Source organism: Triticum aestivum, chromosome 3B (genome assembly GCF_018294505.1).
Source record: "Triticum aestivum cultivar Chinese Spring chromosome 3B, IWGSC CS RefSeq v2.1, whole genome shotgun sequence".
Lineage (NCBI taxonomy): Eukaryota > Viridiplantae > Streptophyta > Magnoliopsida > Poales > Poaceae > Triticum > Triticum aestivum.
Genome location: NC_057801.1, coordinates 760,827,825 through 760,848,762, shown reverse-complemented (window position 1 = coordinate 760,848,762; position 20,938 = coordinate 760,827,825). Strand labels below are relative to the sequence as shown.

The 20,938-nt window shown below is 46.7% G+C and overlaps 2 protein-coding genes and 1 long non-coding RNA gene across 8 annotated transcripts; all 3 read right to left on the bottom strand.

Annotated features, from left to right (window-relative positions):
- Positions 1–992: 992 nt before the first annotated feature.
- On the bottom strand, positions 993–2,889 carry LOC123072268 (protein FAR-RED ELONGATED HYPOCOTYL 3). Its single transcript, XM_044495838.1, has 3 exons — positions 2,392–2,889; positions 1,978–2,265; positions 993–1,889 (listed from the first exon to the last, which is right to left on the bottom strand). The coding sequence occupies exons 1-3, from the start codon at positions 2,593–2,595 to the stop codon at positions 1,767–1,769; spliced, it is 615 nt and encodes a 204-aa protein (XP_044351773.1). The 5' UTR covers positions 2,596–2,889; the 3' UTR covers positions 993–1,766.
- A 56-nt stretch (positions 2,890–2,945) lies between these two features.
- On the bottom strand, positions 2,946–6,446 carry LOC123072269 (uncharacterized). Of its 2 annotated transcripts, XR_006434976.1 has the most exons (5): positions 6,256–6,446; positions 5,884–6,144; positions 5,410–5,673; positions 4,615–5,306; positions 2,946–4,527 (listed from the first exon to the last, which is right to left on the bottom strand). XR_006434976.1 is itself a non-coding variant. In XM_044495839.1 (3 exons), exons 1-3 carry the CDS (start codon positions 6,297–6,299, stop codon positions 5,583–5,585), a joined length of 396 nt encoding a protein of 131 aa, XP_044351774.1. In that variant the 5' UTR covers positions 6,300–6,446; the 3' UTR covers positions 5,409–5,582. The 2 variants fall into 2 exon arrangements, 1 of the variants encoding a protein (XP_044351774.1); XM_044495839.1 differs by lacking the exons at positions 2,946–4,527; positions 4,615–5,306 and having other exon boundaries at positions 5,409–5,673.
- A 2,016-nt stretch (positions 6,447–8,462) lies between these two features.
- On the bottom strand, positions 8,463–12,052 carry LOC123072266 (uncharacterized). Of its 5 annotated transcripts, none has more exons than XR_006434973.1 (8): positions 11,552–12,052; positions 11,204–11,462; positions 10,982–11,103; positions 10,790–10,877; positions 10,507–10,695; positions 9,389–9,838; positions 9,163–9,294; positions 8,463–8,685 (listed from the first exon to the last, which is right to left on the bottom strand). It is a non-coding gene; the product is annotated as an uncharacterized lncRNA (long non-coding RNA). The 5 variants fall into 5 exon arrangements; XR_006434975.1 differs by having other exon boundaries at positions 9,374–9,838; positions 11,208–11,462; XR_006434974.1 differs by having other exon boundaries at positions 11,208–11,462; positions 11,555–12,052.
- Between the last annotated feature and the right edge of the window lie 8,886 nt (positions 12,053–20,938).

The window sequence follows — 20,938 nt, the reverse complement described above, 5'->3', positions numbered from 1 at the left end:
TATTAGAAATCAAAATCTGAAATAAACAAGTTGAACACAAGTTGTTATTTGTCAAGGAGGACCAAGCGTATGATAGCCAATTCAATAAAGAAAAACATGGTGTTCCATAGAGCAGATGCTTACCATTTCTCACCAAGTAGTATGGTTCAACTCAACACTAAATTTCATTTATTTTAGAGAAGCACAGATGTAACACATATCTAAATAACAGATTGAGCCCCGAAAATCCGTTTCTGAGCCCGAGCTCAGCTGATCTCGAAATCAGCACCGATGGTTGGCGTGAAGATTAGTGCTTCCCGATGTATTTCTCGCCCGTATATGCTTTTTCCTGGAAAGGTGCAGCGAAGCATTCATTGCGACGGAGCGTCCACCCGCCGTCGCCGGACAGATTTGCGACGGATGGCTCGGCTGGTTTTCTGGGTCATCACGACTTCACGAGCCGTGCGGGTCGTCTATCCAGGCGTCCAGCCCACCTGCCATAAATGCCAACCCACACCCCCCAACCGCCCACCAAGCTCATTCACATTCTGAAAGAAATCACAGTCTCAGTCTTGAGCCGTGCAGCGCTGCAAGTTGTGCCGCTCGCCGGCGAGCGAACAGACGATCGCGCCATCCGTGGTTGTCGTCGCTTTTTCAAACATTTTTGAACAAAGGAAGAGGGGGGAGAGGGGAGGCACGCACAGCGGTCTAGCCACACTCTCTTATATTGTAGTTGCTGACAGCCACAACACATTATGCATTAACTCTGATTCTCGCTTTCTTTGAATTTTGAAACGAGAGTGCCGCCCAAAACCTACCTGGTTCGATCTTTGATGCATGGAGGACATGTGTCCTAGCATAACATGGTCAGAGCTGCCGCTAGAATGCAGTACACATCCATGATAACCAAAGTGTTTCAGTCGTATGATAAAATCGCAGTTTCAAATCTTCCCAAAATTTACTAGTCAAAATAAAAATACAAAGAACATCACGTAAGCAAAAAAGACATCATATACGCTGAAACTCCATGTAGCCAACTAATTTATTACATCAGGTTTAGTACACTTGTTCATCAGAGTACACACATTGATGTCATCTCACTACAGTACCCATATGAAATGGTGTTCAGGGCATCAATTTAGCACAAGAGAAACATGCACACCCCCTGGAAGTGTGGCCCAAACCCCAGAGAAATGATTTTGCAAAACACAGCGCGGGAATACCTTGCTTCATATTTGGAAATGAAAAAAAATAAAAGATCACTGCTCTGCTAAACCAAGTGGTCGCTTGCAGGTGTTTCGTCGATGACCTTCTATTCCGCAGTTCTTGCATTTTCCTGGCTTCCTTGGCTTCTTTGGCGCGTCACCCCTCTCCAGGCATGCCGTCCGCGACGACAAATGATGCAGAACTTGGTTCGCTTGCTTAACCCTTGGTACGGGGCTTTGTCTCTGCTGTTTGTCGGCCTCCCTGCGCCTCTTTGCCTGTTGGGGCCTTCGAGGCCGTGGAGGCCGTTGACACTACCAGAATGCCCAGCACTATGACATTGCCGTGCGACACTCATAGCAGCCGCATTTTCCATATTCCCATTGATCCTTGCTTCAGCTCTTTCGACGAATCTATCCTCAAATGCCAGACCATCCCTACTAGCTGCCAACGGTGCCCCACTCACCAGGAGAGCTTCCAGGCCTGCATGCATATGCTCATAACATGCAGCACTTGCATCGCCCATCCGCACGACTTCCCTGGCTTTCAAGTACAGTGTTGCATGCCTACATGTGAATGATAAGTTAACTGAGTTGTCTTTTTTGGTACTGGACCAAATGCTCCGGCAATATATCCCTTGCGTCTCTTGTCCATCCCTTAACAATGTGATGCTGGGGTATCTCCTCAAGATGCAGGATCTCCATCACCTGTGCAAGCAGACAAAGCGTTAGTATTCGTTACACACGTAATTTCATTTCCGTACCCACAGGAATAACCAAAGCGACAGTGGCTCACCCTCAACGCGTGGCAGCACAACATCCCAGTGTGCTCGAATTGGCCACATTCACATGTAAATATTGACTTGTCTTCGTTTATGGTAACCTCATACTCAACTCTGCTCCACTTCTCCCTTTTTTCTGCATTGTTGTGAGTGGTCTTGTACTTCCATAGCCTCTCAACTTCAGTTACATTGTAGGCTGTTCCTTCAACTAGAAGGCGCCCAAATTCCTCAAACATACTCCTAGTATATATTCTGCTGGCATGACATTCTATGGCAAGGTTCGTACGTCTCACAACACCACCCTGTAATTTGCCAAAAGGAGGACATAACCAAATCAAATGAATTATTTTTTGCTGGTAAGTATTGCAACTGACATGTTCCATTGCAGCATAAAGAAATTATCATTCTAGACAAAAAAAAACACTCACAATCATGGTCCTCTTCTCTTCATAGCTCTCGTCATGTTCGCGGTCGAACTGCAACCGCATGTACTGCCTCACAAAAACATGCATTGGGCTTTTCAACATGTGGTTTGCGCTTTCACTCCACTGTGTGCTTGTCATTTTTGCACAAAACACACCCCTGAAGTAAGGATTCGCCCATTTTCTCCTAGTTTCATAAATCTGAGTCATGTATGCGTGACTCCTGAGGTTATACTTATCCAGCAGCTGCCCCCAAGCTGCTTCTAACTCTTCTTCAGTTAAACATGTGGTTCACAACCTTGTGGAATTCTCCCTGGAAATCGCTCTTCTTCGTGTAAAGCGCTCCCTGGAAATCGCTCTTCTTCGTGTAAAGCGGACCCAGTCCTCCACCAGGCATTGCCCCCGGCCCGACTCCCCTCCCTAGGGTTCCCACCCCCGCCGCCGCTGGCGACCCCGCTCCCCCGCCGGCGCCGGCCGCCGGGCGCGCGCCTCCCGGCCCGCCCCGCTCCCCTCCCCCTCTCCCCTTCCCCCTCTCCTCCCCTCCCCTCCCGCGGCGCGCCCGCGCGCGCCCGGGGGGCCCCCTGTGGCCGCGGCCCTCGGCCCCGTCTCGCTCCCCTCCCCCCGCCGTCGTCGGCGCGCTTCGTCGGGCATAGCCCAGCGGGCGAGGCGGTGGGCGGGCCCTCCTTCCCCGTCCGCTTGAGGGCGCCGGCGCGGGGCGGCCCCTTTGAGCGACGGTGCTGGTCGCTCGCGGAATCCAGCGGTGCGGCGGCAGTCTCGTGGGGTGGCGGGGTGGCCTGCTGTGGCGGTGCTCCGGCGATCCTCGGGTTGCGCGTTGCGGGGCGGCTGCGGTGCTCCCATCTCGGGAGGTGGCGCGCGACCAGTCTCGGGCCGGATCCGTCCGGATCTGGCTTTGGGGGCCGGCCGGTGGCGCCTGGCTCCGGTGGTGCGTGCCCGGCGGCTCCGGCGCTTGGAGCCCGCCGGGCGACGCGGGTAGGGCAGCGGCCGGGCGTGGCTGCTGCTCCGGCCGTGGGCGGCGACATGGGTAGGTCTCGGTGGCCTACCGGTGTCGTGGCGGCTTCACGGTGACTCGATGGATCTGTCCGCGGCAACGGCCGGCTCCTCCGGCGTCGGTTTGTCTGCGTCCGGGCCGTCTCGTCCTTCACCCCATCTCCTCGTCACCCGGGCGCTACTCCCATCAAAGGGCTGGTCCTTTCCCAGATGTGATCCACCGCTCGTCTCGCGCCCGATGCCGCCGGACAGAGCTCGTCTCGCGCATGATGCAGCAGGACCGACCTCGTCTCGCGCACGAGGCAGCAGGACCGAGCTCGTCTCGCGCACGATGCTGCAGGACCGAGTTCATCTCGCGCTTGGGGTAGCAGGATGGGTCGGTGGATGCCAGTTCTGGCCGACCTATTGGGTCTCGACGCTGGGGGTTGCCCAGGGGCGCGAAAGGTGGGACCTTTCCGCTCATCTCTTTCGTTAGGGTGCGCTGGGTCACGGGTGAGGTGGTGTTGAGGTCTTGGATGCTGGGGCGGCGGCCCTGGTGGTGGTGGTGGTGGCGCGGTGCTCTTGGAAAAAGCCCGCGCCTTGGTGCTGCCCGCTCATCATGGCCGTGTGGGCGGCGTGGTAGCCGGGGTGTGGCGTTCGGTGGCGGTGAATGTTGGCCGAGGTGAAAACTTGCTCTATCTTCGGACGGACCGGCGGCGGCGAAGATCGCTCCCTTCTTGAAGGCGTCGTCGCGGCTCTCATTGCCCATCATGCGGCTCCGGGGGAAACTTTGATCCTTGGATCGGGCGGTGGCGGCGCTCCGGCGTTGTTTCCTTCCTGAAGGCGCCGCCTTGGAGCGCATGGTTCGTCATATGTAGCTTAATATCTTCGGGGCGGTAGTGCTAGGAGTAGTGTTGCTGCACTCAGCGCCTTTGTATCCCGTCCTGTGTGTGTGCGTGTGTTGCGGTGGCGTAGCGTGTGGTTGTACTGGATGCTTGTGGGTTGTTGCTTTATATATAAAGCGGGGCGCAAGCCTTTTTCGGTAAAGCGGACCCAGTGTTTCTTTCGCCTTTTTTAGGATATGCCATTTGCACCACCTTTGTACAGTCCCTGGATATGTCTTCCTTATCGCCAATTCCATGGCTCTGCATTGCTCTGCAATTAAAATGGCACGTCTTACTATTTTTAGTACTAGTAATTATAAACTTTATGCTGGAAATACATTGGGCTATACATACTGACCTGTCAATATGGTCGTTGGTGCAGGCCCGCCCATCAGACGTATAAATTCAGCAAACACCCACTCAAAGCTTTCTTCTTGCTCATCCCGCATCAATACCCCCGCCAAATATTATACTTTGATAGTGATTGTCAACTCCCATGAATAGACCAAATGGCATGTCATACAGGTTTGTCCTGTAGGTTGTGTCGAATGTGACCACATCACCAAAGAACTTATACTGCATTCGGCTGCTCCCATTAGCCCACATCAGATTTTTCACCTTGCTGGACTTGTCTGCCAACACCACGTACGTGAAGCCAGGGTCGCTCGAACAGATGTCAGCAAACACTTCCAGTATCTTCCGCACATCATCATCGGCCTGCTCACGGCTAATTTTGCCACATATATTCCTCAGAGTCCTTTTCATGAAGGGCACCTTCTCAACTGAGACAAAGAAGCTGCCAATTATACTATAGACCTTTCCCAGATTCACATTATTTTTCCTCAGCTGCCTAATCAAGTCCTTCGTGTACACATCGATATGTTTGTGTGACGGCCAGTGCACCTTCTCTCCCATTGTCAGCGACATCGAGTGGTTGTGGCTCTCGCGGTGTTCTGTAATGTACCAGCTGTTATCCGATGCACGTAGAAGTCTGATCAGCGCCGGGCATTCGCATCTACATGACCTACTGTTCTCAACCTCTGGTTTCTCCTGCAATACCATCATGAGAGAGTAAAGTATTTCAAGTCAGTTCATGCTGATGCTAATGCTTGTACAAACAACATGGCTTCAGAAATAAGTTCTACTGCCTTACCGGGAACCACATACGATTTCTTGCATGCACTTCGTTCTTTCAGCATTTAGAAGGCTCTTGCCGTATCTTATTCCAAATCCGACCTCCCACGAATACAGATTGTAGAAATCGTATGCCTCGCTAAAAGAGTCGAAGCTAAGGCCTAGCTCTGGTCGCACGACACTTTTGTCAGGCTACTCTGGATACTTGCGCATCAAAAGCTCGAGTGCACTCATCCGGGATGGGCATGGGACCCTGTCCGGTGTCGCACTGCCAAGGCGAAGCCTGCATTTTGCAAGTTGATTCATTCTTCAGAACTAAACTCACAATCACAATCACCACTGTATTTTTCAACATACGAAATAAAATTTCTAGGGACCTATCACGAAATCCATTTTTCCATCTGTGATATCCTCTTGCAAAACCGTAATTAATACCATGGGTATTAGCTATTTACAAAAACGCAAACTAGAAATAAATAATACTATATCATACCGTTTTGTCCAGCCAGGCGCCTCCGGATTCACCCTGTCACTTGACTGTGCTGACCTCGTCGGAGAAGCAGCATGTTTACGGCGAGACCCTACTACCGCAGCACCATCTCCATCTCCCCCAACATTCTCAGCCAAAGCAGATCCACCGTCTGAATCTGCACCATCCACATTTCCCCTCCTCCCACCATTCTCCAGCAGGAAATGCAGTGGAACGGGATCCGGCTGCCCAAGGTTGTTGGCGAATTCCTCTCTTATTGGGAACCTGTGTGAGAACCAGTGCACATATCAAGGAAAAAGAGATGGTTTTTTAAGATCGTTGCTTGCGGCAGGGAAATCATACAAGGGGAAACCATAGATTTGTTTTGATCCTAACCTGTCAACTGCATCCAGTAGGAACTCCATGCCCGCAGTGTACATCTGAAGATTCTTCGGCGACTGCGCACAGGGCGGCGCGGTCGAGCTCGTCTCTCCCGCTGCTCAACTCTCTCTCTCTCTATCGTGGGCGGCGGCGAGAGGGTTCCAGAATGAGCGAGACAAGGGAGATGGGGGAAACCCATTTTTTTTCTTTTTACTCACAGGTGGTCGGGCGGAGGGGCTGGGTGGTGCCTACCGGACCGACAAACGGCTCAGTCGTCAGCTTCCAAACTGGACCCATTATCTAATCCGAGGCCCAGACAGAAAAGGTGACGTCCTAGTCCACGGCCCAGTCCGCGCGCTACCGCCGTTCGTCTAACGCTCAACCGCGGCCCGAGCCGTACGCCACTGTGACTTATCGTATTTCCTTGTATGCTCGATTTACCGCGACGCGCGATTGGCAGGCCAGCTGGAATTGCTTGCATCCCGAGCCAGATATGGACGAGCGTGATATCGGGCTCAGCTGAGCCCGGGCTCCAAATCGCCCCTCTCATTGAGCCCCCCTTTCTTTATTGTACACTTAACTCAATCAAGCACGTAAGCAAGACACTAAACCAGGAGCGAATCAAACTGTGCCGCACTAGCAGGACATGGTCATGAACAACATAATTAATTGGATTACGATTATCATGAGAAATATCTAGAAGTTGAATCATAGGGTAAACAGACTTGATGGCTGCAATGGAAATTTCAAAGCTTTAAAAGAGAGATTGTACTACAAAACTGCTAGTTCAGATGTCACATGTAGGTGAAAACACTTGCAATACTAAAGTAATCTACTTCAGCAATCAACATGCATGACCCGTGTTTAAGGAAAATCCAAAGTGTGAAAAGGGATTGTATACATTAATTGCATCCACACTTAAGGAGGGCCTCAATACATGGGGTGGAGAAACTCACCAAAGTGGTTGCAACAAGCACGTTAGATGGATAATCACTTGAAGATGAACGCCCACGGTGTAGTTTTCTGAATAAAAAAATCACATAATAACCAAAGCCTAAACAAAACATTCGATACTTGTTCACACACTGCATTGGCTGCGAGCTAATAGGAATAAACTAGGATAACATACTAGAAAAGCTTAGAGAAGCTCTCGTAAGAGAAAAAAGTACATATTGTTTTTTATTGTTCAGTACATATTGTTCTTTAGCTCTAATATACAACCATCAAAATACGGTCTAACAACTTCAATAAATCTAGCAACCAAATTAGTTATAGACAAAGCATTACCTAATATATAACCCTCAAACTACAGTCTAACAACTTCAAAAAATCTAGCAGCCAAATTAGTTATAGACAAAGCATTACCTAATATATAACAATCAAACTACAGTCTAACAACTTCAAAAAATCTAGCAGCCAAATTAGTTATAGACAAAGCATTACCTGGACATTCAGCTCATCAATTTTATAAAAAAGATAAGTTTGCTAGCCACCATTTCCTGCACCAGTCGTAGCATCATGCGACACCGTTGCAGCTTCGTCAACCTCATAGCACCACCACACCAGTCGTCGTAGCATCGTGCGACATCGTTGCAGCTCCGTCGACCTCGTAGCACCGCCACACCCGTCGTAGCATCGTGCGGCACCATTACAACAAATATGTCAACTTGTGGCCACCACTATTGGTCACTGAAAGGCCATAGTTTTTCATTTGCGACTTTTTTATGACCAAAACCAGAAGGTCAAAAGCTAGCGGTTGTAAACTGAAATTAGTGACATTCTTTGTGATATGTAAAAGGTCGTTGGTTCCACGACCAAATTTTTGGTCACAAGAAACCTCCCCAGACCACGTAGGCATCCAGCATGGCAAGCTGATGTGGCACAAGAATCAGCCCTGTCCGATTCAGTGTTTTACATGGGCCGAGCCCAACAATTCAGCCTATGTGTTTTTTCTGTCTGTCAATTTTTGGTTGGGTTCATAGGCCAAGCCAATATTGCAGCCTTTTTATTTTCTAGGCGTTCGGCCTTTTTACTTCCATTTCTTATTTGGGCCTTTTTATAATCCATTTTGGACCAGGTCCCAGGTCATCCAATTAGGTCCCACTTGTCAGTTTTCTTTTGTTTCTTTCCCAATTTAAAGAATCCACTAGTGAAATGAGACCGGGTGTGTTGTTTAGGTGCCACACGTCAATTCTCTATTTGTGCAACAACCAATAACTTGATTCAAACAGAGCCAATAACACGTAAATTTTCAAACAACAGCCAAATCATGGCAGGTACTTTACAATCACAGCAGTACAAATCAGGTATTGAAATATAAAATACAGCTAGATATTAACATGTCCAGCTCCAGGGAGCTAAAACACATTTTGGGTGCAAGTTTTCTTTAGGATTCTTCTCCTGTAGTTCCTTGTACAGCAACTTTTGACGAATTAAGGCCAAAATCTGCGAGTTATAAATCAGAAAAGTTAGGAATATAATCAAGTGAAGTCGTGCATATAACATTCTCCTAACAATGAAAAATAGCTGCAGAATTTGAGATCTAATAAGAAACCATGCATATAGCATTCTCATAACAGCAAAACTGAGATATATTTGGGAAGGGAAAATGACAATTATCAACCCAGTGCAAGATAACAGAGCAACTATGTCAAAGTTATTCAGATTTCATGATGTGCGAGTCACATTATACATGCATCAAGCATCAGGCGACCAAGCAAACTGTTCTGGAATAGATACAAAACAAGCATGTATTGACCATCCTACTGGTAGCAAGTACATAAAGGTAATCACTTAACAAGCAGCGCGAACATGAACGAGTCACATAACTAAGTACAATCCAATATCCCAGCTGAGAGCGAACATGCATTTGACATTTTAGGATTTCAATACATGCACGACAGAGTGGCGCTTTGCTCTTACCATGGCACAAGCGAGAGATGTCCCCGACGATGCCCTGCTTATCTAGTTCGCAATAAGGCTCAACCAGCTCCGCGGTGTGGATGATGCCCCCTCCTTGCTCCATCCAGAAGGCAGGCCACGGACTAGGAAGCCCTGCATATTGCAATTTGCGCAAGTTGAGAGAAATACAAGGAACTGGTATCAAGCAGAGCACATGTTGAGAGAAAGTTACGGTCCAGGAGCCAACCTTCCAAGGGAGTAGCATGATGCGTCGTCGGAGTGCCTTCATCTGGAGTTGCAGGCCGGAGTTGTGACCTGCTGCTTTGCTTCCCCACATAGCACGCCTAGGTTCACAGCAAAACTATAACCTATGGAGTGACAAGCACATGACCTACGGAGTGAACAGGAAAGCATGTCGTCTTTGATTCACAGCAAAACTATATATAGCTGTACAAACATGCATGAACAGGAAAGCAACCAAACTACAAGAACATATAAGGAAACAGAGGGAATCACTACAACCTATGGAGTGACAAGCACATATATGAACTCAAAGTAATGCCCAGCTAGACCAGAAGAAGCTGGATTAGTCGGAAGCACATATATGAGCCGTGTCGTTGAGTCCCGCAGCCACCAACTCGCGCCGCTCGCCGCCGCGGTCACCACCTTCGTCGTCGACGCGGCGGTGCTGCCAGACCTGCAAAAAATAGAGGAGGCGTGAATGGACATCACACTTGCCAACTAATTAACTATAGCATGCTACAGAAACATTTCATTAACAAATTTGATTCAGGAACTAGCTTATTGAGTATGAAAAATGCTTAGAATAAAAATCATTCAAGAAATGCTGCAGTAGCTAAAAAACAAATTAAGCTATACCATTTCAGGAAAATGTGTAAGCTGTTCAACTTTTCTCACATTTCACTTCAGCTGCTTCCAAACTTGACGCTGTACCACCAGTGGGGACCCAAGTTACTTGACTAGTTGTTCAAACACATGGGGCCCTAATCGAGTATCACCGGATAGAACTAGACAACAGATACGAAATGTTCTCAAAAAGACAGAACATTAACTAGTGTGTGCAGTACAGTGTGCCTAATTCAGTCTGAAACCAACAAGCTAGATTATCCCGCTACTAGTACACATGAATCCAACCAATTCAGTCTGAAACCAACAAGCTAGATTATCCCGCTACCATCTACAATTCAGTCTGAAACCAACAAGCTAGATTCATCCGCGACAATCTACAATTCAGTAAAGCATCGCAATACTGTTCGCTTTTTGTTAAACTGACGAGACTAAACAACTCTGAGCAGAACAAGATTCACTTAAATGTAGACTCATTCATAGGTGAAAATTAGGTACCAGTATTTGTGTTCCGGTTTTCAACTGCTTCGGTGAGTGAGTACTCTACACTCCATAATCAATCAGGTACCAGTAACCCGGTTCATGCTTGCTTCATGCTTACTACTTTCCTCCCTTATGACCCGCATGAGGTGTCCAAGCTTAGGAGAGTCCTGACCATACACCATCTTGATGTTATCCACACAACCACTGAAAATGACAGGCAGCAGATAAATCAACTCAGCATCGCAAAGAACTAACTGAACATGTAGATACACGAACAACAAAGCAAGAGCCAGCAAACCTGCAGTCTTCGCTGTCGAATTTGCTGCATGGCACACCAAAGAACTCTTTGAAAACCTTCGGTTCGAACCGGTAGAAGAATGGCCAGTCTACAACACCCAAAAAGATCAACCATAACAGCGTCAGTTAACTTCCACATGTGCGCTGCGCTGAAGACTAAAACCAGGAGAACTCATTTTGAAGACTACCGTACCTTCGTAGATGTTGCAGGTTCAGTTGGACTTGTCGTAGTTGGTGCACCATCCATCGGGGCCAATCATGCTCTTGTACAGCTACGATCATGGTCAGCAATTCAGCATGCTCCATCATATTAACCTAAATTTTGTATCTATCAAATAACAACCAGTCTTTTTGTAGTATGTATGTTCATAGCTACAGAAGAAATGCCGCCGCTATTAACTGGTACTGAGTTTACCTACCTGGAGGTGGTCAGGGCCGTCCGCCTTGTCCTTGTCGGGGGTGAGGAACTCGAGGCCCTTGTCTAGCTTGCAGCAGGCGCCGCACCCCGTCGCACCCCCGCCCCCCCCCCCTTCGGCTTCTCCGGCTGCTGCTTCCTCGACTCAATCTCCTGGCCGGGTGGCCCCTGCTCCTCTTCCGCCGCTGGGCTCCTCCTCGTCGCGGCCGCAGGACTCCATGGCCTCCTTCTCCTCCACGCAGCACCGGATCCACGCCAACTGCAAAGAGAGAGTGGGGATTCAGATAGAGAAACCGAGAGAAAGAGGCAGTGGGGGAAGAGAGAGAGAGAGAGAGAGGAAGGGAGTACCACCAGGAGGAGTCGGCGCGGCCGTCGACCCTGAGCGCGAGGAGGAGCGTGAAGTAGAAGAGCGCGGCGTGCGCCGCCGCCGCCTGGGCCGTCTTCCCCACCCCCGCGGTGGGAGGTTGGCGTCGAGGGCGGGGTCGGCGAGGAGCGCCGGGTCCTTCTTGCACTCCTCCACGAAGGAGTGCAGCTCGCTCAGCTTCGACGGATCCATGGCCGCTCTCCTCTTGCTAGGTTTAGGTGGGCGAGGTCGATGGCCGTCTGCGTTGCCGCCTCGGGGTTAAGGGGAGGGAAGGGCAGGGGCGAGAGCAGGAGGACGGCGGCGAGCTCTCTCTCGATCTGGAGGGAGGGAGTAGCGGCGCTTCGAGATCCAGAGGGCGGCGGCGGTGGATCCAGAAGGAGGAGTGGTGTGCGGGGCTGAGAGGGTGAGAGCGCTAGGGTTCGCTGCGCGGGGAGAGAGGGGAGTGATGTGCGGTGGGTTTTTTTTTAGGGGTAGCTCGCGGTGGGTGCGGTGCGAGCCATTGGATCCAGGAGTATCCGACGGTAATTTATCCATGATCCGCGTGAGAGGCCTCTGGATCAATCAGAACGCAGTATACAAGTATGATATTTTGATCATTTAAATTGGTCATATAATTGACTAAAAGTAAGATGCTAAATCATGTTCGCTATTTTATTATGACCTGATTTTTTTAAAAAAAACTTCTCATTGTGTCAGCAAATTTGACTATAGTTTTCAGGAATAATCACAAATTGGAATAAGACAAATAGTTTTTTAAAGAGTTATGAGAAATGAGTTCTTTTAAATCATTTTTTCATTTTTGAGTGTCCAAAATGAATTCTTTTGTGAAAGACCTATCATATATTTGTTACAAATTTAGACCAAATTGATTTTCTAAAATATTAGGACATATTTAATGCACAATTGACAAAATGGTTGGGTGCCAAAAGATTCGATCCACCTCTGGTGAAAAAGACAAATTACAGCCAATTTAGTAGAAAACGGGTCAAATTTGAACTGCAGCTGCCTCATAGTTTGCTCTTTATTTTTTCCAAAAATCATTTATAGGTACATAAGTATATATTTAATCAGAAAAACACCAAAAGTTTTCCAAGATTCAACCACTAGCTAAGAACGATCAAGCCCGTCGTTTTGTCCGCATTTTGAAACGGGCATAAAAAATTCAAAAAATTCAAAAAATTAGAAAACCTTAGCATTGTGTCATTATATGTGACCAAGTTTCCAGGAAAAATAATAAAGTTGTAATATGGTAATTATTTTAAAAAAGTGTTCTCAGAAATGAGCTATCATGCGTGAAGATTTAGGGCTTTCAAGCCAAATGATCAATCTTATGGCCACATTCATGGCATAGTTTGTTCAAATGATCTCATATTCTGCACAAGGGTGCATCTTGGAATTCTAAACAATGTTGCCTAAGGGAGTTTTCATTTTCTTTGCACGAAAATTTATTTTCCATTTCCTGAGTGCCCGAAATGAGTTTTTTTGTCAAGGACCTACCATATATTTGTTGCAAAATTGGACTAAATCAATTTTCTAAAATATTAGGCCATATTTAATGCACAATTAACAAAATGGTTGGGTGTCAAAAGTTTTGATCCATCTATGGTGAAAAAGACAAATTCCCACCGATTCAGCAGGAAGCGGGTCAAATTTGAACTGCAGTTGCCTCATAGTTTGTTCTTTATTTTTTCCAAAAATCATTTCTAGGTACATAAGTATCTATTTAATCAGAGAAACATCAAAAGTTTTCCAAGATTCAACCACTAGTTAGGAACGGTCAAGCCCGCCGTTTTGACCGCATTTTGAAACGGGCATAAAAAATTCAAACAAAATCAAAAAATTGCAAAACCTTCGCATTGTGTCATTATATGTGACCAAGTTTCCAGGAAAAATAATAAACTTGTAATACGGAAGTTATTTTAAAAAAGTGTTCTCAGAAATGAGCTATCATGCGTGAAGATTCAGGGCTTTCAAGCCAAATGATCAATCTTATGGCCACATTCATGGCATAGTTTGTTCAAATAATCTCATATTGTGCACAAGGGTGCATCTTGGAATTCTAAACAATGTTGCCTAAGGGAGTTTTCATTTTCTTTGCACGAAAATTCATTTTCCATTTCCCGAGTGCCCGAAATGAGTTTTTTTGTGAAGGACCTACCATATATTTGTTGCAAATTTGGACCAAATCAATTTTCTAAAATACTAGGCCATATTTAATGCACAATTAACAAAATGATTGGGTGTCAAAAGTTTTGATCCACCTCTGGTGAAAAAGACAAATTCCCACCGATTCAGTAGGAAGCGGGTCAAATTTGAAGTGCAGCTGCCTCATAGTTTGTTCTTTATTTTTTCCAAAAATCATTTCTAGGTACATAAGTATCTATTTAATCAGAGAAACATCAAAAGTTTTCTAAGATTCAACCACTAGCTAGGAACGTCAAGCCCGCCGTTTTGACCGCATTTTGAAACGGGCATAAAAAAATTCAAACAAAATCAAAAAATTGCAAAACCTTTGCATTGTGTCATTATATGTGACCAAGTTTCCAGGAAAAATAATAAACTTGTAATACGGAAATTATTTGAAAAAAGTGTTCTAAAAAATGAGCTATCATGCGTGAAGATTCAGGGCTTTCAAGCCAAATGATCAATCTTATGGCCACATTCATGGCATAGTTTGTTCAAATGATCTCATATTGTGCACATGGGTGCATCTTGGAATTCCAAATAATGTTGCCTAAGGGAGTTTTCATTTTCTTTGCACGAAAAATTCATTTTCCATTTTCTGAGTGCTTGAAATGAGTTTTTTTTGTGAAGGGCCTACCATATATTTGTTGCAAAATTGGACCAAATCAATTTTCTAAAATATTAGGACATATTTAATGCACAATCGACAAAATGTTTGGGTGTCAAAAGTTTTGATCCACCTCTGGTGAAAAAGACAAAATTCCATCGATTCAGTAGGAAGCAGGTCAAATTTGAACTGCAGCTGCCTCATAGTTTGCTATTTATTTTTTCCAAAAATCATTTCTAGTTACATAAATACCTATTTAATCATAAATACATGGTTTGGTGGCGATACATTGAGGTTTGGACGGTCGCCGATGGCCCCAACTCTAGAGTGCGTAAACTCGCATGCCTGCCGCGTGGTCACCGCATGACCGTGGCGTTGCCATGTGTTCTGGGCGGCCTAGGCATGTCTAGTGGGTTGGGCACTCCCCTGGTAGGTTCTAGGAAGAAAATCACAACATAAGATTCTCACGAGGAGACCGATCGATGCTAAAACATGAATAAGCAGCCAAGTGTTTGATTAGCGGTACAGGAAATGCACATGGCTAATGGGCGTGAGTTTTGGCTGAGGATGATCAGTTACTAAGAAGACCGTCTTCACAAATTTTCAGCTCAAAAGGAGGAGCCTAGGTGGTACTTGCTTTGCAAAGTACCACACAAGACATAAATACGAATGTTGAAGCTGAGCTCAAAATAATGAATGGATTGAGCTGGCATTTGGTGGAGGATGGTTATTTAGGCATAGGAAAGCACTGTAGAAAATGGATACCATTTGGACATGCCAAAGTGGTACTTCCTTCACAAAGTGTTTTCCTGAACATAATAGGAAAATGAATATTTTTTAATTATTTATGAACTAGGCAAGGAAGGTTTTTTACATATTTGATGAAGATATGACCCAAAGAATTTATGAGATTTTTTGGGAATTTTGGGAATGAGAGAAATATAGGTTGCTTCACAACCTAGGGCAAAAACTGCCACATGGACATGACACATAGGCAAAACTGATGAGGTGGCGCCTAGTCATAGCAATAAGTACTAATGCATCCATGTTCACAACCTCATGACCATTTATATTGGTCGTAATCAGGTAGAAATAAGGTCATGGACCACTCTTGTCTGCTTTATGACCATTTCGTGTAAGGCAATTCAGGGTTTGAGCCCTTCCAAGTGAAATGGACGTGGATTTACGACCAATTCAGCTAGGGTCACTAAGAGAAGGTCACTAGTTGACATATTTCTTGTAGTGCACTGTTACAGCTTCGTTGACCCACGGTTGTAGCATCCGCCACCACCAGTTCTAGCATCTGTCGCCGTTGGTCCCAACGGTCTCAGCTGTAGCATCCACAATTGCCGGTTCCAGCATTTCCATGGCCGGTTCCAGCATCTGCCGTGGTGGCTTGCAACATCCGCCACCACCTATTCCAGCTACCTTCATGGCCGGTTCTAGCAAATGGTGGCCGCCGTTTGAGCATCTGTCGATGACGACTGCAGCATCTCTGGCGTCTGCTTCCAGCAAAGAATGCTAGGAGTTGTAGCTTCACGCCCAGCCAGTTGTTGCATCTCCATCTACCGCTCGCAGCTCGTCTCACTGACGATTCGAGCATCACCGGCAGCCGGTTATAGCAGCCTTGCCTGCGGCTTGCAGCTTGTCGTACTATCATTCCACCATCGTCGGCAGTCGGTTGCAGCATCTTAGCCTGCCGCTCCCAGCTCGTCTCACTAACGATTCCGGCATCGCAGCCAGCCGGTTGTCGCATGATGCTACGAGATTGACTGGTTCCAGCATTTTTCCGCCACGGTTCCAGCGCGCGGACACCACGGTTGCAACATCATGCTCCGCCCGCTCCCCAGCTCCTGGTCACCATGAGTCGCAGCAAAAAATATTGTCGGTTCTAGCTCGCGGTCACCACGGTCGCAGCAAAAAAGCTGCTCGTCCAGCCCTGCAGTCACCATATCTAGCACCGGCGGGTTGTCGGTTGCAGCGTCATGTGCCATTGTCCCATAGCAGCGTTAGGGGCCGGACGTAGGACCCCCATCCGCCCGTTCCAGCACGGCCACTCGTTGGTTCGAGTACTGGATTTCGCTAGTTGCATCATCGCCAAGTGCTGATTCCAGCACGAGAGCATGCCCAGTTCCAGAATGCCAGCCACGGTCACAACAACCTATGGGGCTGGTTCCAGCATCCCTTGGAGTCGGTTCCAGCACCCCATCACCGTGGTTGCACCTTCGCCCTCGACGGTGGCAGCCCGCCGTTCCTATGCAGTTGCAGCTCACCATGTGAGTCGGTTGTAACTCGCTAAAAAACCGGTTGTAGCAATCCGCAGAGCCTGTTCCAACATCCCTCACGCCCTTGGTTGTAACTCCTCCTCATCGGGCTATAGGTTTATTACAAATATAGGTCAACCACGAATGCATAATCACAACCCTAACATCCCTCACGCCCCTGGTTGTAACTCGTCCTCGTCGGGTTGCAGCTCGCCATTTGATAGTAGGCAATCACTTATTTCATATCCAACCATGTTTATTACAAATATAGGTTCAACCACGAATGCATAATTCGATGCACAGGTACATATACTAAAGAACTACAGAAGCACCAAGTAAAGAATGATGAACCACAGTTGTACTAGAGACTGTAAAGAGAGAGGCGAAAGACATTCTGGTTGTTGAACAAGCTGAAGCGGAATGCTCATATTGTGCCCTCCTCCATGCGTAATGTGAGCACGACTCAAGGCCAACCCCTTGTGATGGCTACCCGTCCATCCTTCACTGTCTTCATTACGACTTCTCGATGCTCATTATAGTCTGGATGAAATATTTTAACTTTTATTGCGTGTCCACCAATCATGTACTTTGCGAGGTAATCTTGAGTGAACTGCTTCGGGAACCACCACGAACAAAAAAGATTCAGACATTGTTGTCTAACAACTCATTATGCACAGTAAAAAGAGAAGGCTGCAGAGTTTGTAGGTACCATCCTACAGCTCACCGTTGTGTTGGATAGAGCATAAACAAATAATTTGATTGCCACCATTCATATCTTTTTGCTAATAATCCTTATCAGTTTCCTCACTTGATGCTTGTTCATGAATATCTCATTGCCCCATACGCAAAAAGGGTCGATGCATGGATCTTTGCCAAGGGCATATGTACCTACAAGAAACAAGTCAATATTAGAAGCTAACAAGTGTCCAGGCCTGGATCTATATGCACCACACTATGTAACGACGGGGGAGTACAAGCTGAGGGATGAAGCTAACCTCGGCGAAAAATGGTGGCCACTCCCATTGTTGTCCTGCATAAGTAGTGAAAAGGCATGATAAGTACAACAACCTTAACATCAAACAAATACAGCAAAGGTAAACAATATCATCTCCAAATGATAGCTTGAATGTGTTGGTTTCAGCATGCTGTTAAAGCATATATAAAATGGAAGGCAATGTTACCGATAGCAGGCTTAACAACCATCAAATATTGCAATTCAAACTGGTATTGTTGAAAATGAATAGAACGTAGGTAATGCTTAAACATCACTAGATAAATATGTAAAACTGAAATAAAGGGTATGTGTTAACTACACCAGGCATAACTGGAACCAAATATAGCCGTTCAAACTGGTATTGATGCAGTCGAGCGGCAAAATTCCAACTTGCACATAATGAACAACACATTGTGAATGATTGAAATAAACAAGGCATAAATGATCAGTATAACAACCAAATATAGCCATTGAAAACTGGACAGAGTCTCACTGCAACCAACCTAACAAGCAAATACAGATAAACATGGCATATGCTTGAAAACTGGACAAATGCTCAATGCAACCAACCTAACAAGCAAATACAGATAAACAAGGCATCTGCTTCAAAACTGGAAAAATGCTAAAAAAAGCAACCTAACAACCAAATACAGATAAACAAGGCATCTGCTTGATAACTGGACAAATGCTCACTGCAATCAAACTAAGAACCAAATACATATAAACAAGGCATCGACTCGATAACTGGAAAAAAATGCTCACTCAACCAACCTAACAACCAAACACGGATAAACAAGGCATCTACTCACTATAAATAACCAAATATAGCCATTCCTGAAACTGAAGTGGACAATTCATACTTAAACATCACATAGCCCTATTGAACAATACATTTTTGCATAACTGAAATAATTAAACACGACACAGTTATAGCACCGCATGACAAATGCTACTACAACAAAGGGTGCGAGTTGGCAAGCTAGAAAAGGTAAGATTTGCTAATAGGATGTTGCCTCACATTTCATGTATGGGATCCTTCCAGTTGGAAGAGCACATACCCATGGTGAGCTCTCTGATGTCATAGATGGGTTGTTTCACCTTCGAAGAACCCTCGTGGGTGCCCTCCTCGTGGTCGTGATCGTGGTCGATGAGATCTGACTTGGCAATTGAGGTTCCAAAGACGCTGCCGTAGAACATGTCCTTCAAAAATGACAAAATGGGCTCGATGGCATATAAGGATAGCAAATCCTTGGCCCTTTGGCGAAGGAGATCAGCGGCAAGGTCGTCGAAGAGATCGATGATGGTTGAACTAGAGGGGTTGGGGATGGACCACATAACCTGTGACATGGCCCGCGTGAAGCCGTTACTATCGACGAGCTTGATATCATAGCCAGCTTTCCCGAGATACAGTAATATGCAAGCTCGCTGACATGAAGCCTTCGACATGGCAACATAGTCAATGTCTTTGTCGGCTTCCGCGGCGACGTGTTGCTCTGGGACGACAGGTCGGGGCGAACGACGGCCACCTCGCCAACGTCCGGCGGAGAGGCCATGATAAACCTCTTCTTGGCCTAACGCTCGTCGGGATCCTCGGGATACGTGGTTGAGCTTAGGTTGCGACATTCTGGAGCAGGGGATGTAGATCTGGCGGGGAGGGACACCGAAGGCCTCATCTAAAAACTCAGGGGAGTGGGGCGACAGTATGTGAATCGCAGGGTAACCTGAACTTTATTATCTAATCTAGGGGGAATGGGCAGACCGGCATGGGTTGGTGGCGGCGGCGGCCGCGAGCTATGGTTCAAGGGGGGCGGGGGGTGGGTGGGTGGACTGTGGAGGGGGGATGGTGGTGTTTGAGGATACGTCGCAGCTACTGAAATTTTTAGTAATGGTGGGTGGAGATGGTGGTGGACGAGGGAGGGCGACGACTCAAATGCCTTGGCTACTGCAATTTTACTACAAGGTCGGTGTTGGAGGAGTGTGGACGATGGTTGAAGTACGATAGCTACTAAAATTTGGGTAAAGGAATTGATGCGGGGAGGGACTGCCCAAGATCGTGCACGGTCCAATAAGAATATGCATGTATGATAATAAGGAAAAGTGGCGGAGCCGCTGACTTTTGCAATGCTCAAGGCATGTAGTTTGTTTTTATATTTCTAGCTAGCTGGTCTATCGCACACGGTTAGTCCTAATTTCTAAATAAATTTACCCACCCTTAGCTTCCGCACTGGTGGTGATTTTACCGCGCACTTGCATCGCACACGGTTAAGACAGTACCTCCACCATTTGCTCGTGCTTGCGCAGTCGTGGTGATTTTATAGCGCACTTGCATCGCACACGGTTAAGCTAGTACCTGCACTATTTGCTCGCGCTTGCACAGTCGTGGTGATTTTACAGCGCACTTGCATCGCACATGGTTAAGCCAGTATCTGCACCATTTGCTCGCACTTGCGAAGTTGTGGTGATTTTACAGCAAAAAAACCTATCAATTAAATGAATCTTGAGATATGCAACTTCCCACCGGGATTTGCTCGCGCTTGCTCAGTCGTGGTGATTTTACAGAGCACTTGCGTCGCACATGGTTAAGACAGTACCTGCACCATTTGCTCGCGCTTGCGCAGTCATGGTGATTTTACAGCAAAAAGATAACCTATCAATTAAATGAATCTTGAGATATGCAACCTCCCACTGGGTCACCCATCCTTGGACTACTCCAACCTGAGCACGCTTAACTTCTGCGTTCTATTCGACTAGGCTAGCGGATGGGAAGCGGCACCTTGCTGATAGGAATTGCCTCCTTGCCTTTAAGGCGTTTCACGCTGGTCACCTGATACGTCCCCAACGTATCTATAATTTTTTACTGTTCCATGCTATTATATTATCTGTTTTGGATGTTTAATGGGCTTTAATATGCTCTTTTATATTATTTTTGGGACTAACCAATTAACGGGAGGCCCAGTGCCAGTTTCTGTTTTTTTTTCATATTTTAGAGTTTTGCAGAAAAGGAATACCAAACGGAGTCCAAATGGAATGACACCTTTGCGATGATCTTTCTTGGACCGAAAGCAAACCATAAGACTTGGAGTTGAAGTCAGAAACGCCACGAGGCGTCCACGAGGTAGGAAGGCGCGCCCAGGGCACGAGCGATGGTCTTTTCCTACCGGGGACGAGCGATGGTCTTTTCCTACCAATCTATCCCCCTAGGAGCATGCACGTAGTACTTTCTTTCGATAACTAATAAAATTTTGCAATAAGTATGTGAATTCTTTATGACTAATGTTGAGTCCATGGATTATACGCACTCTCACCCTTCCACCATTGCTAG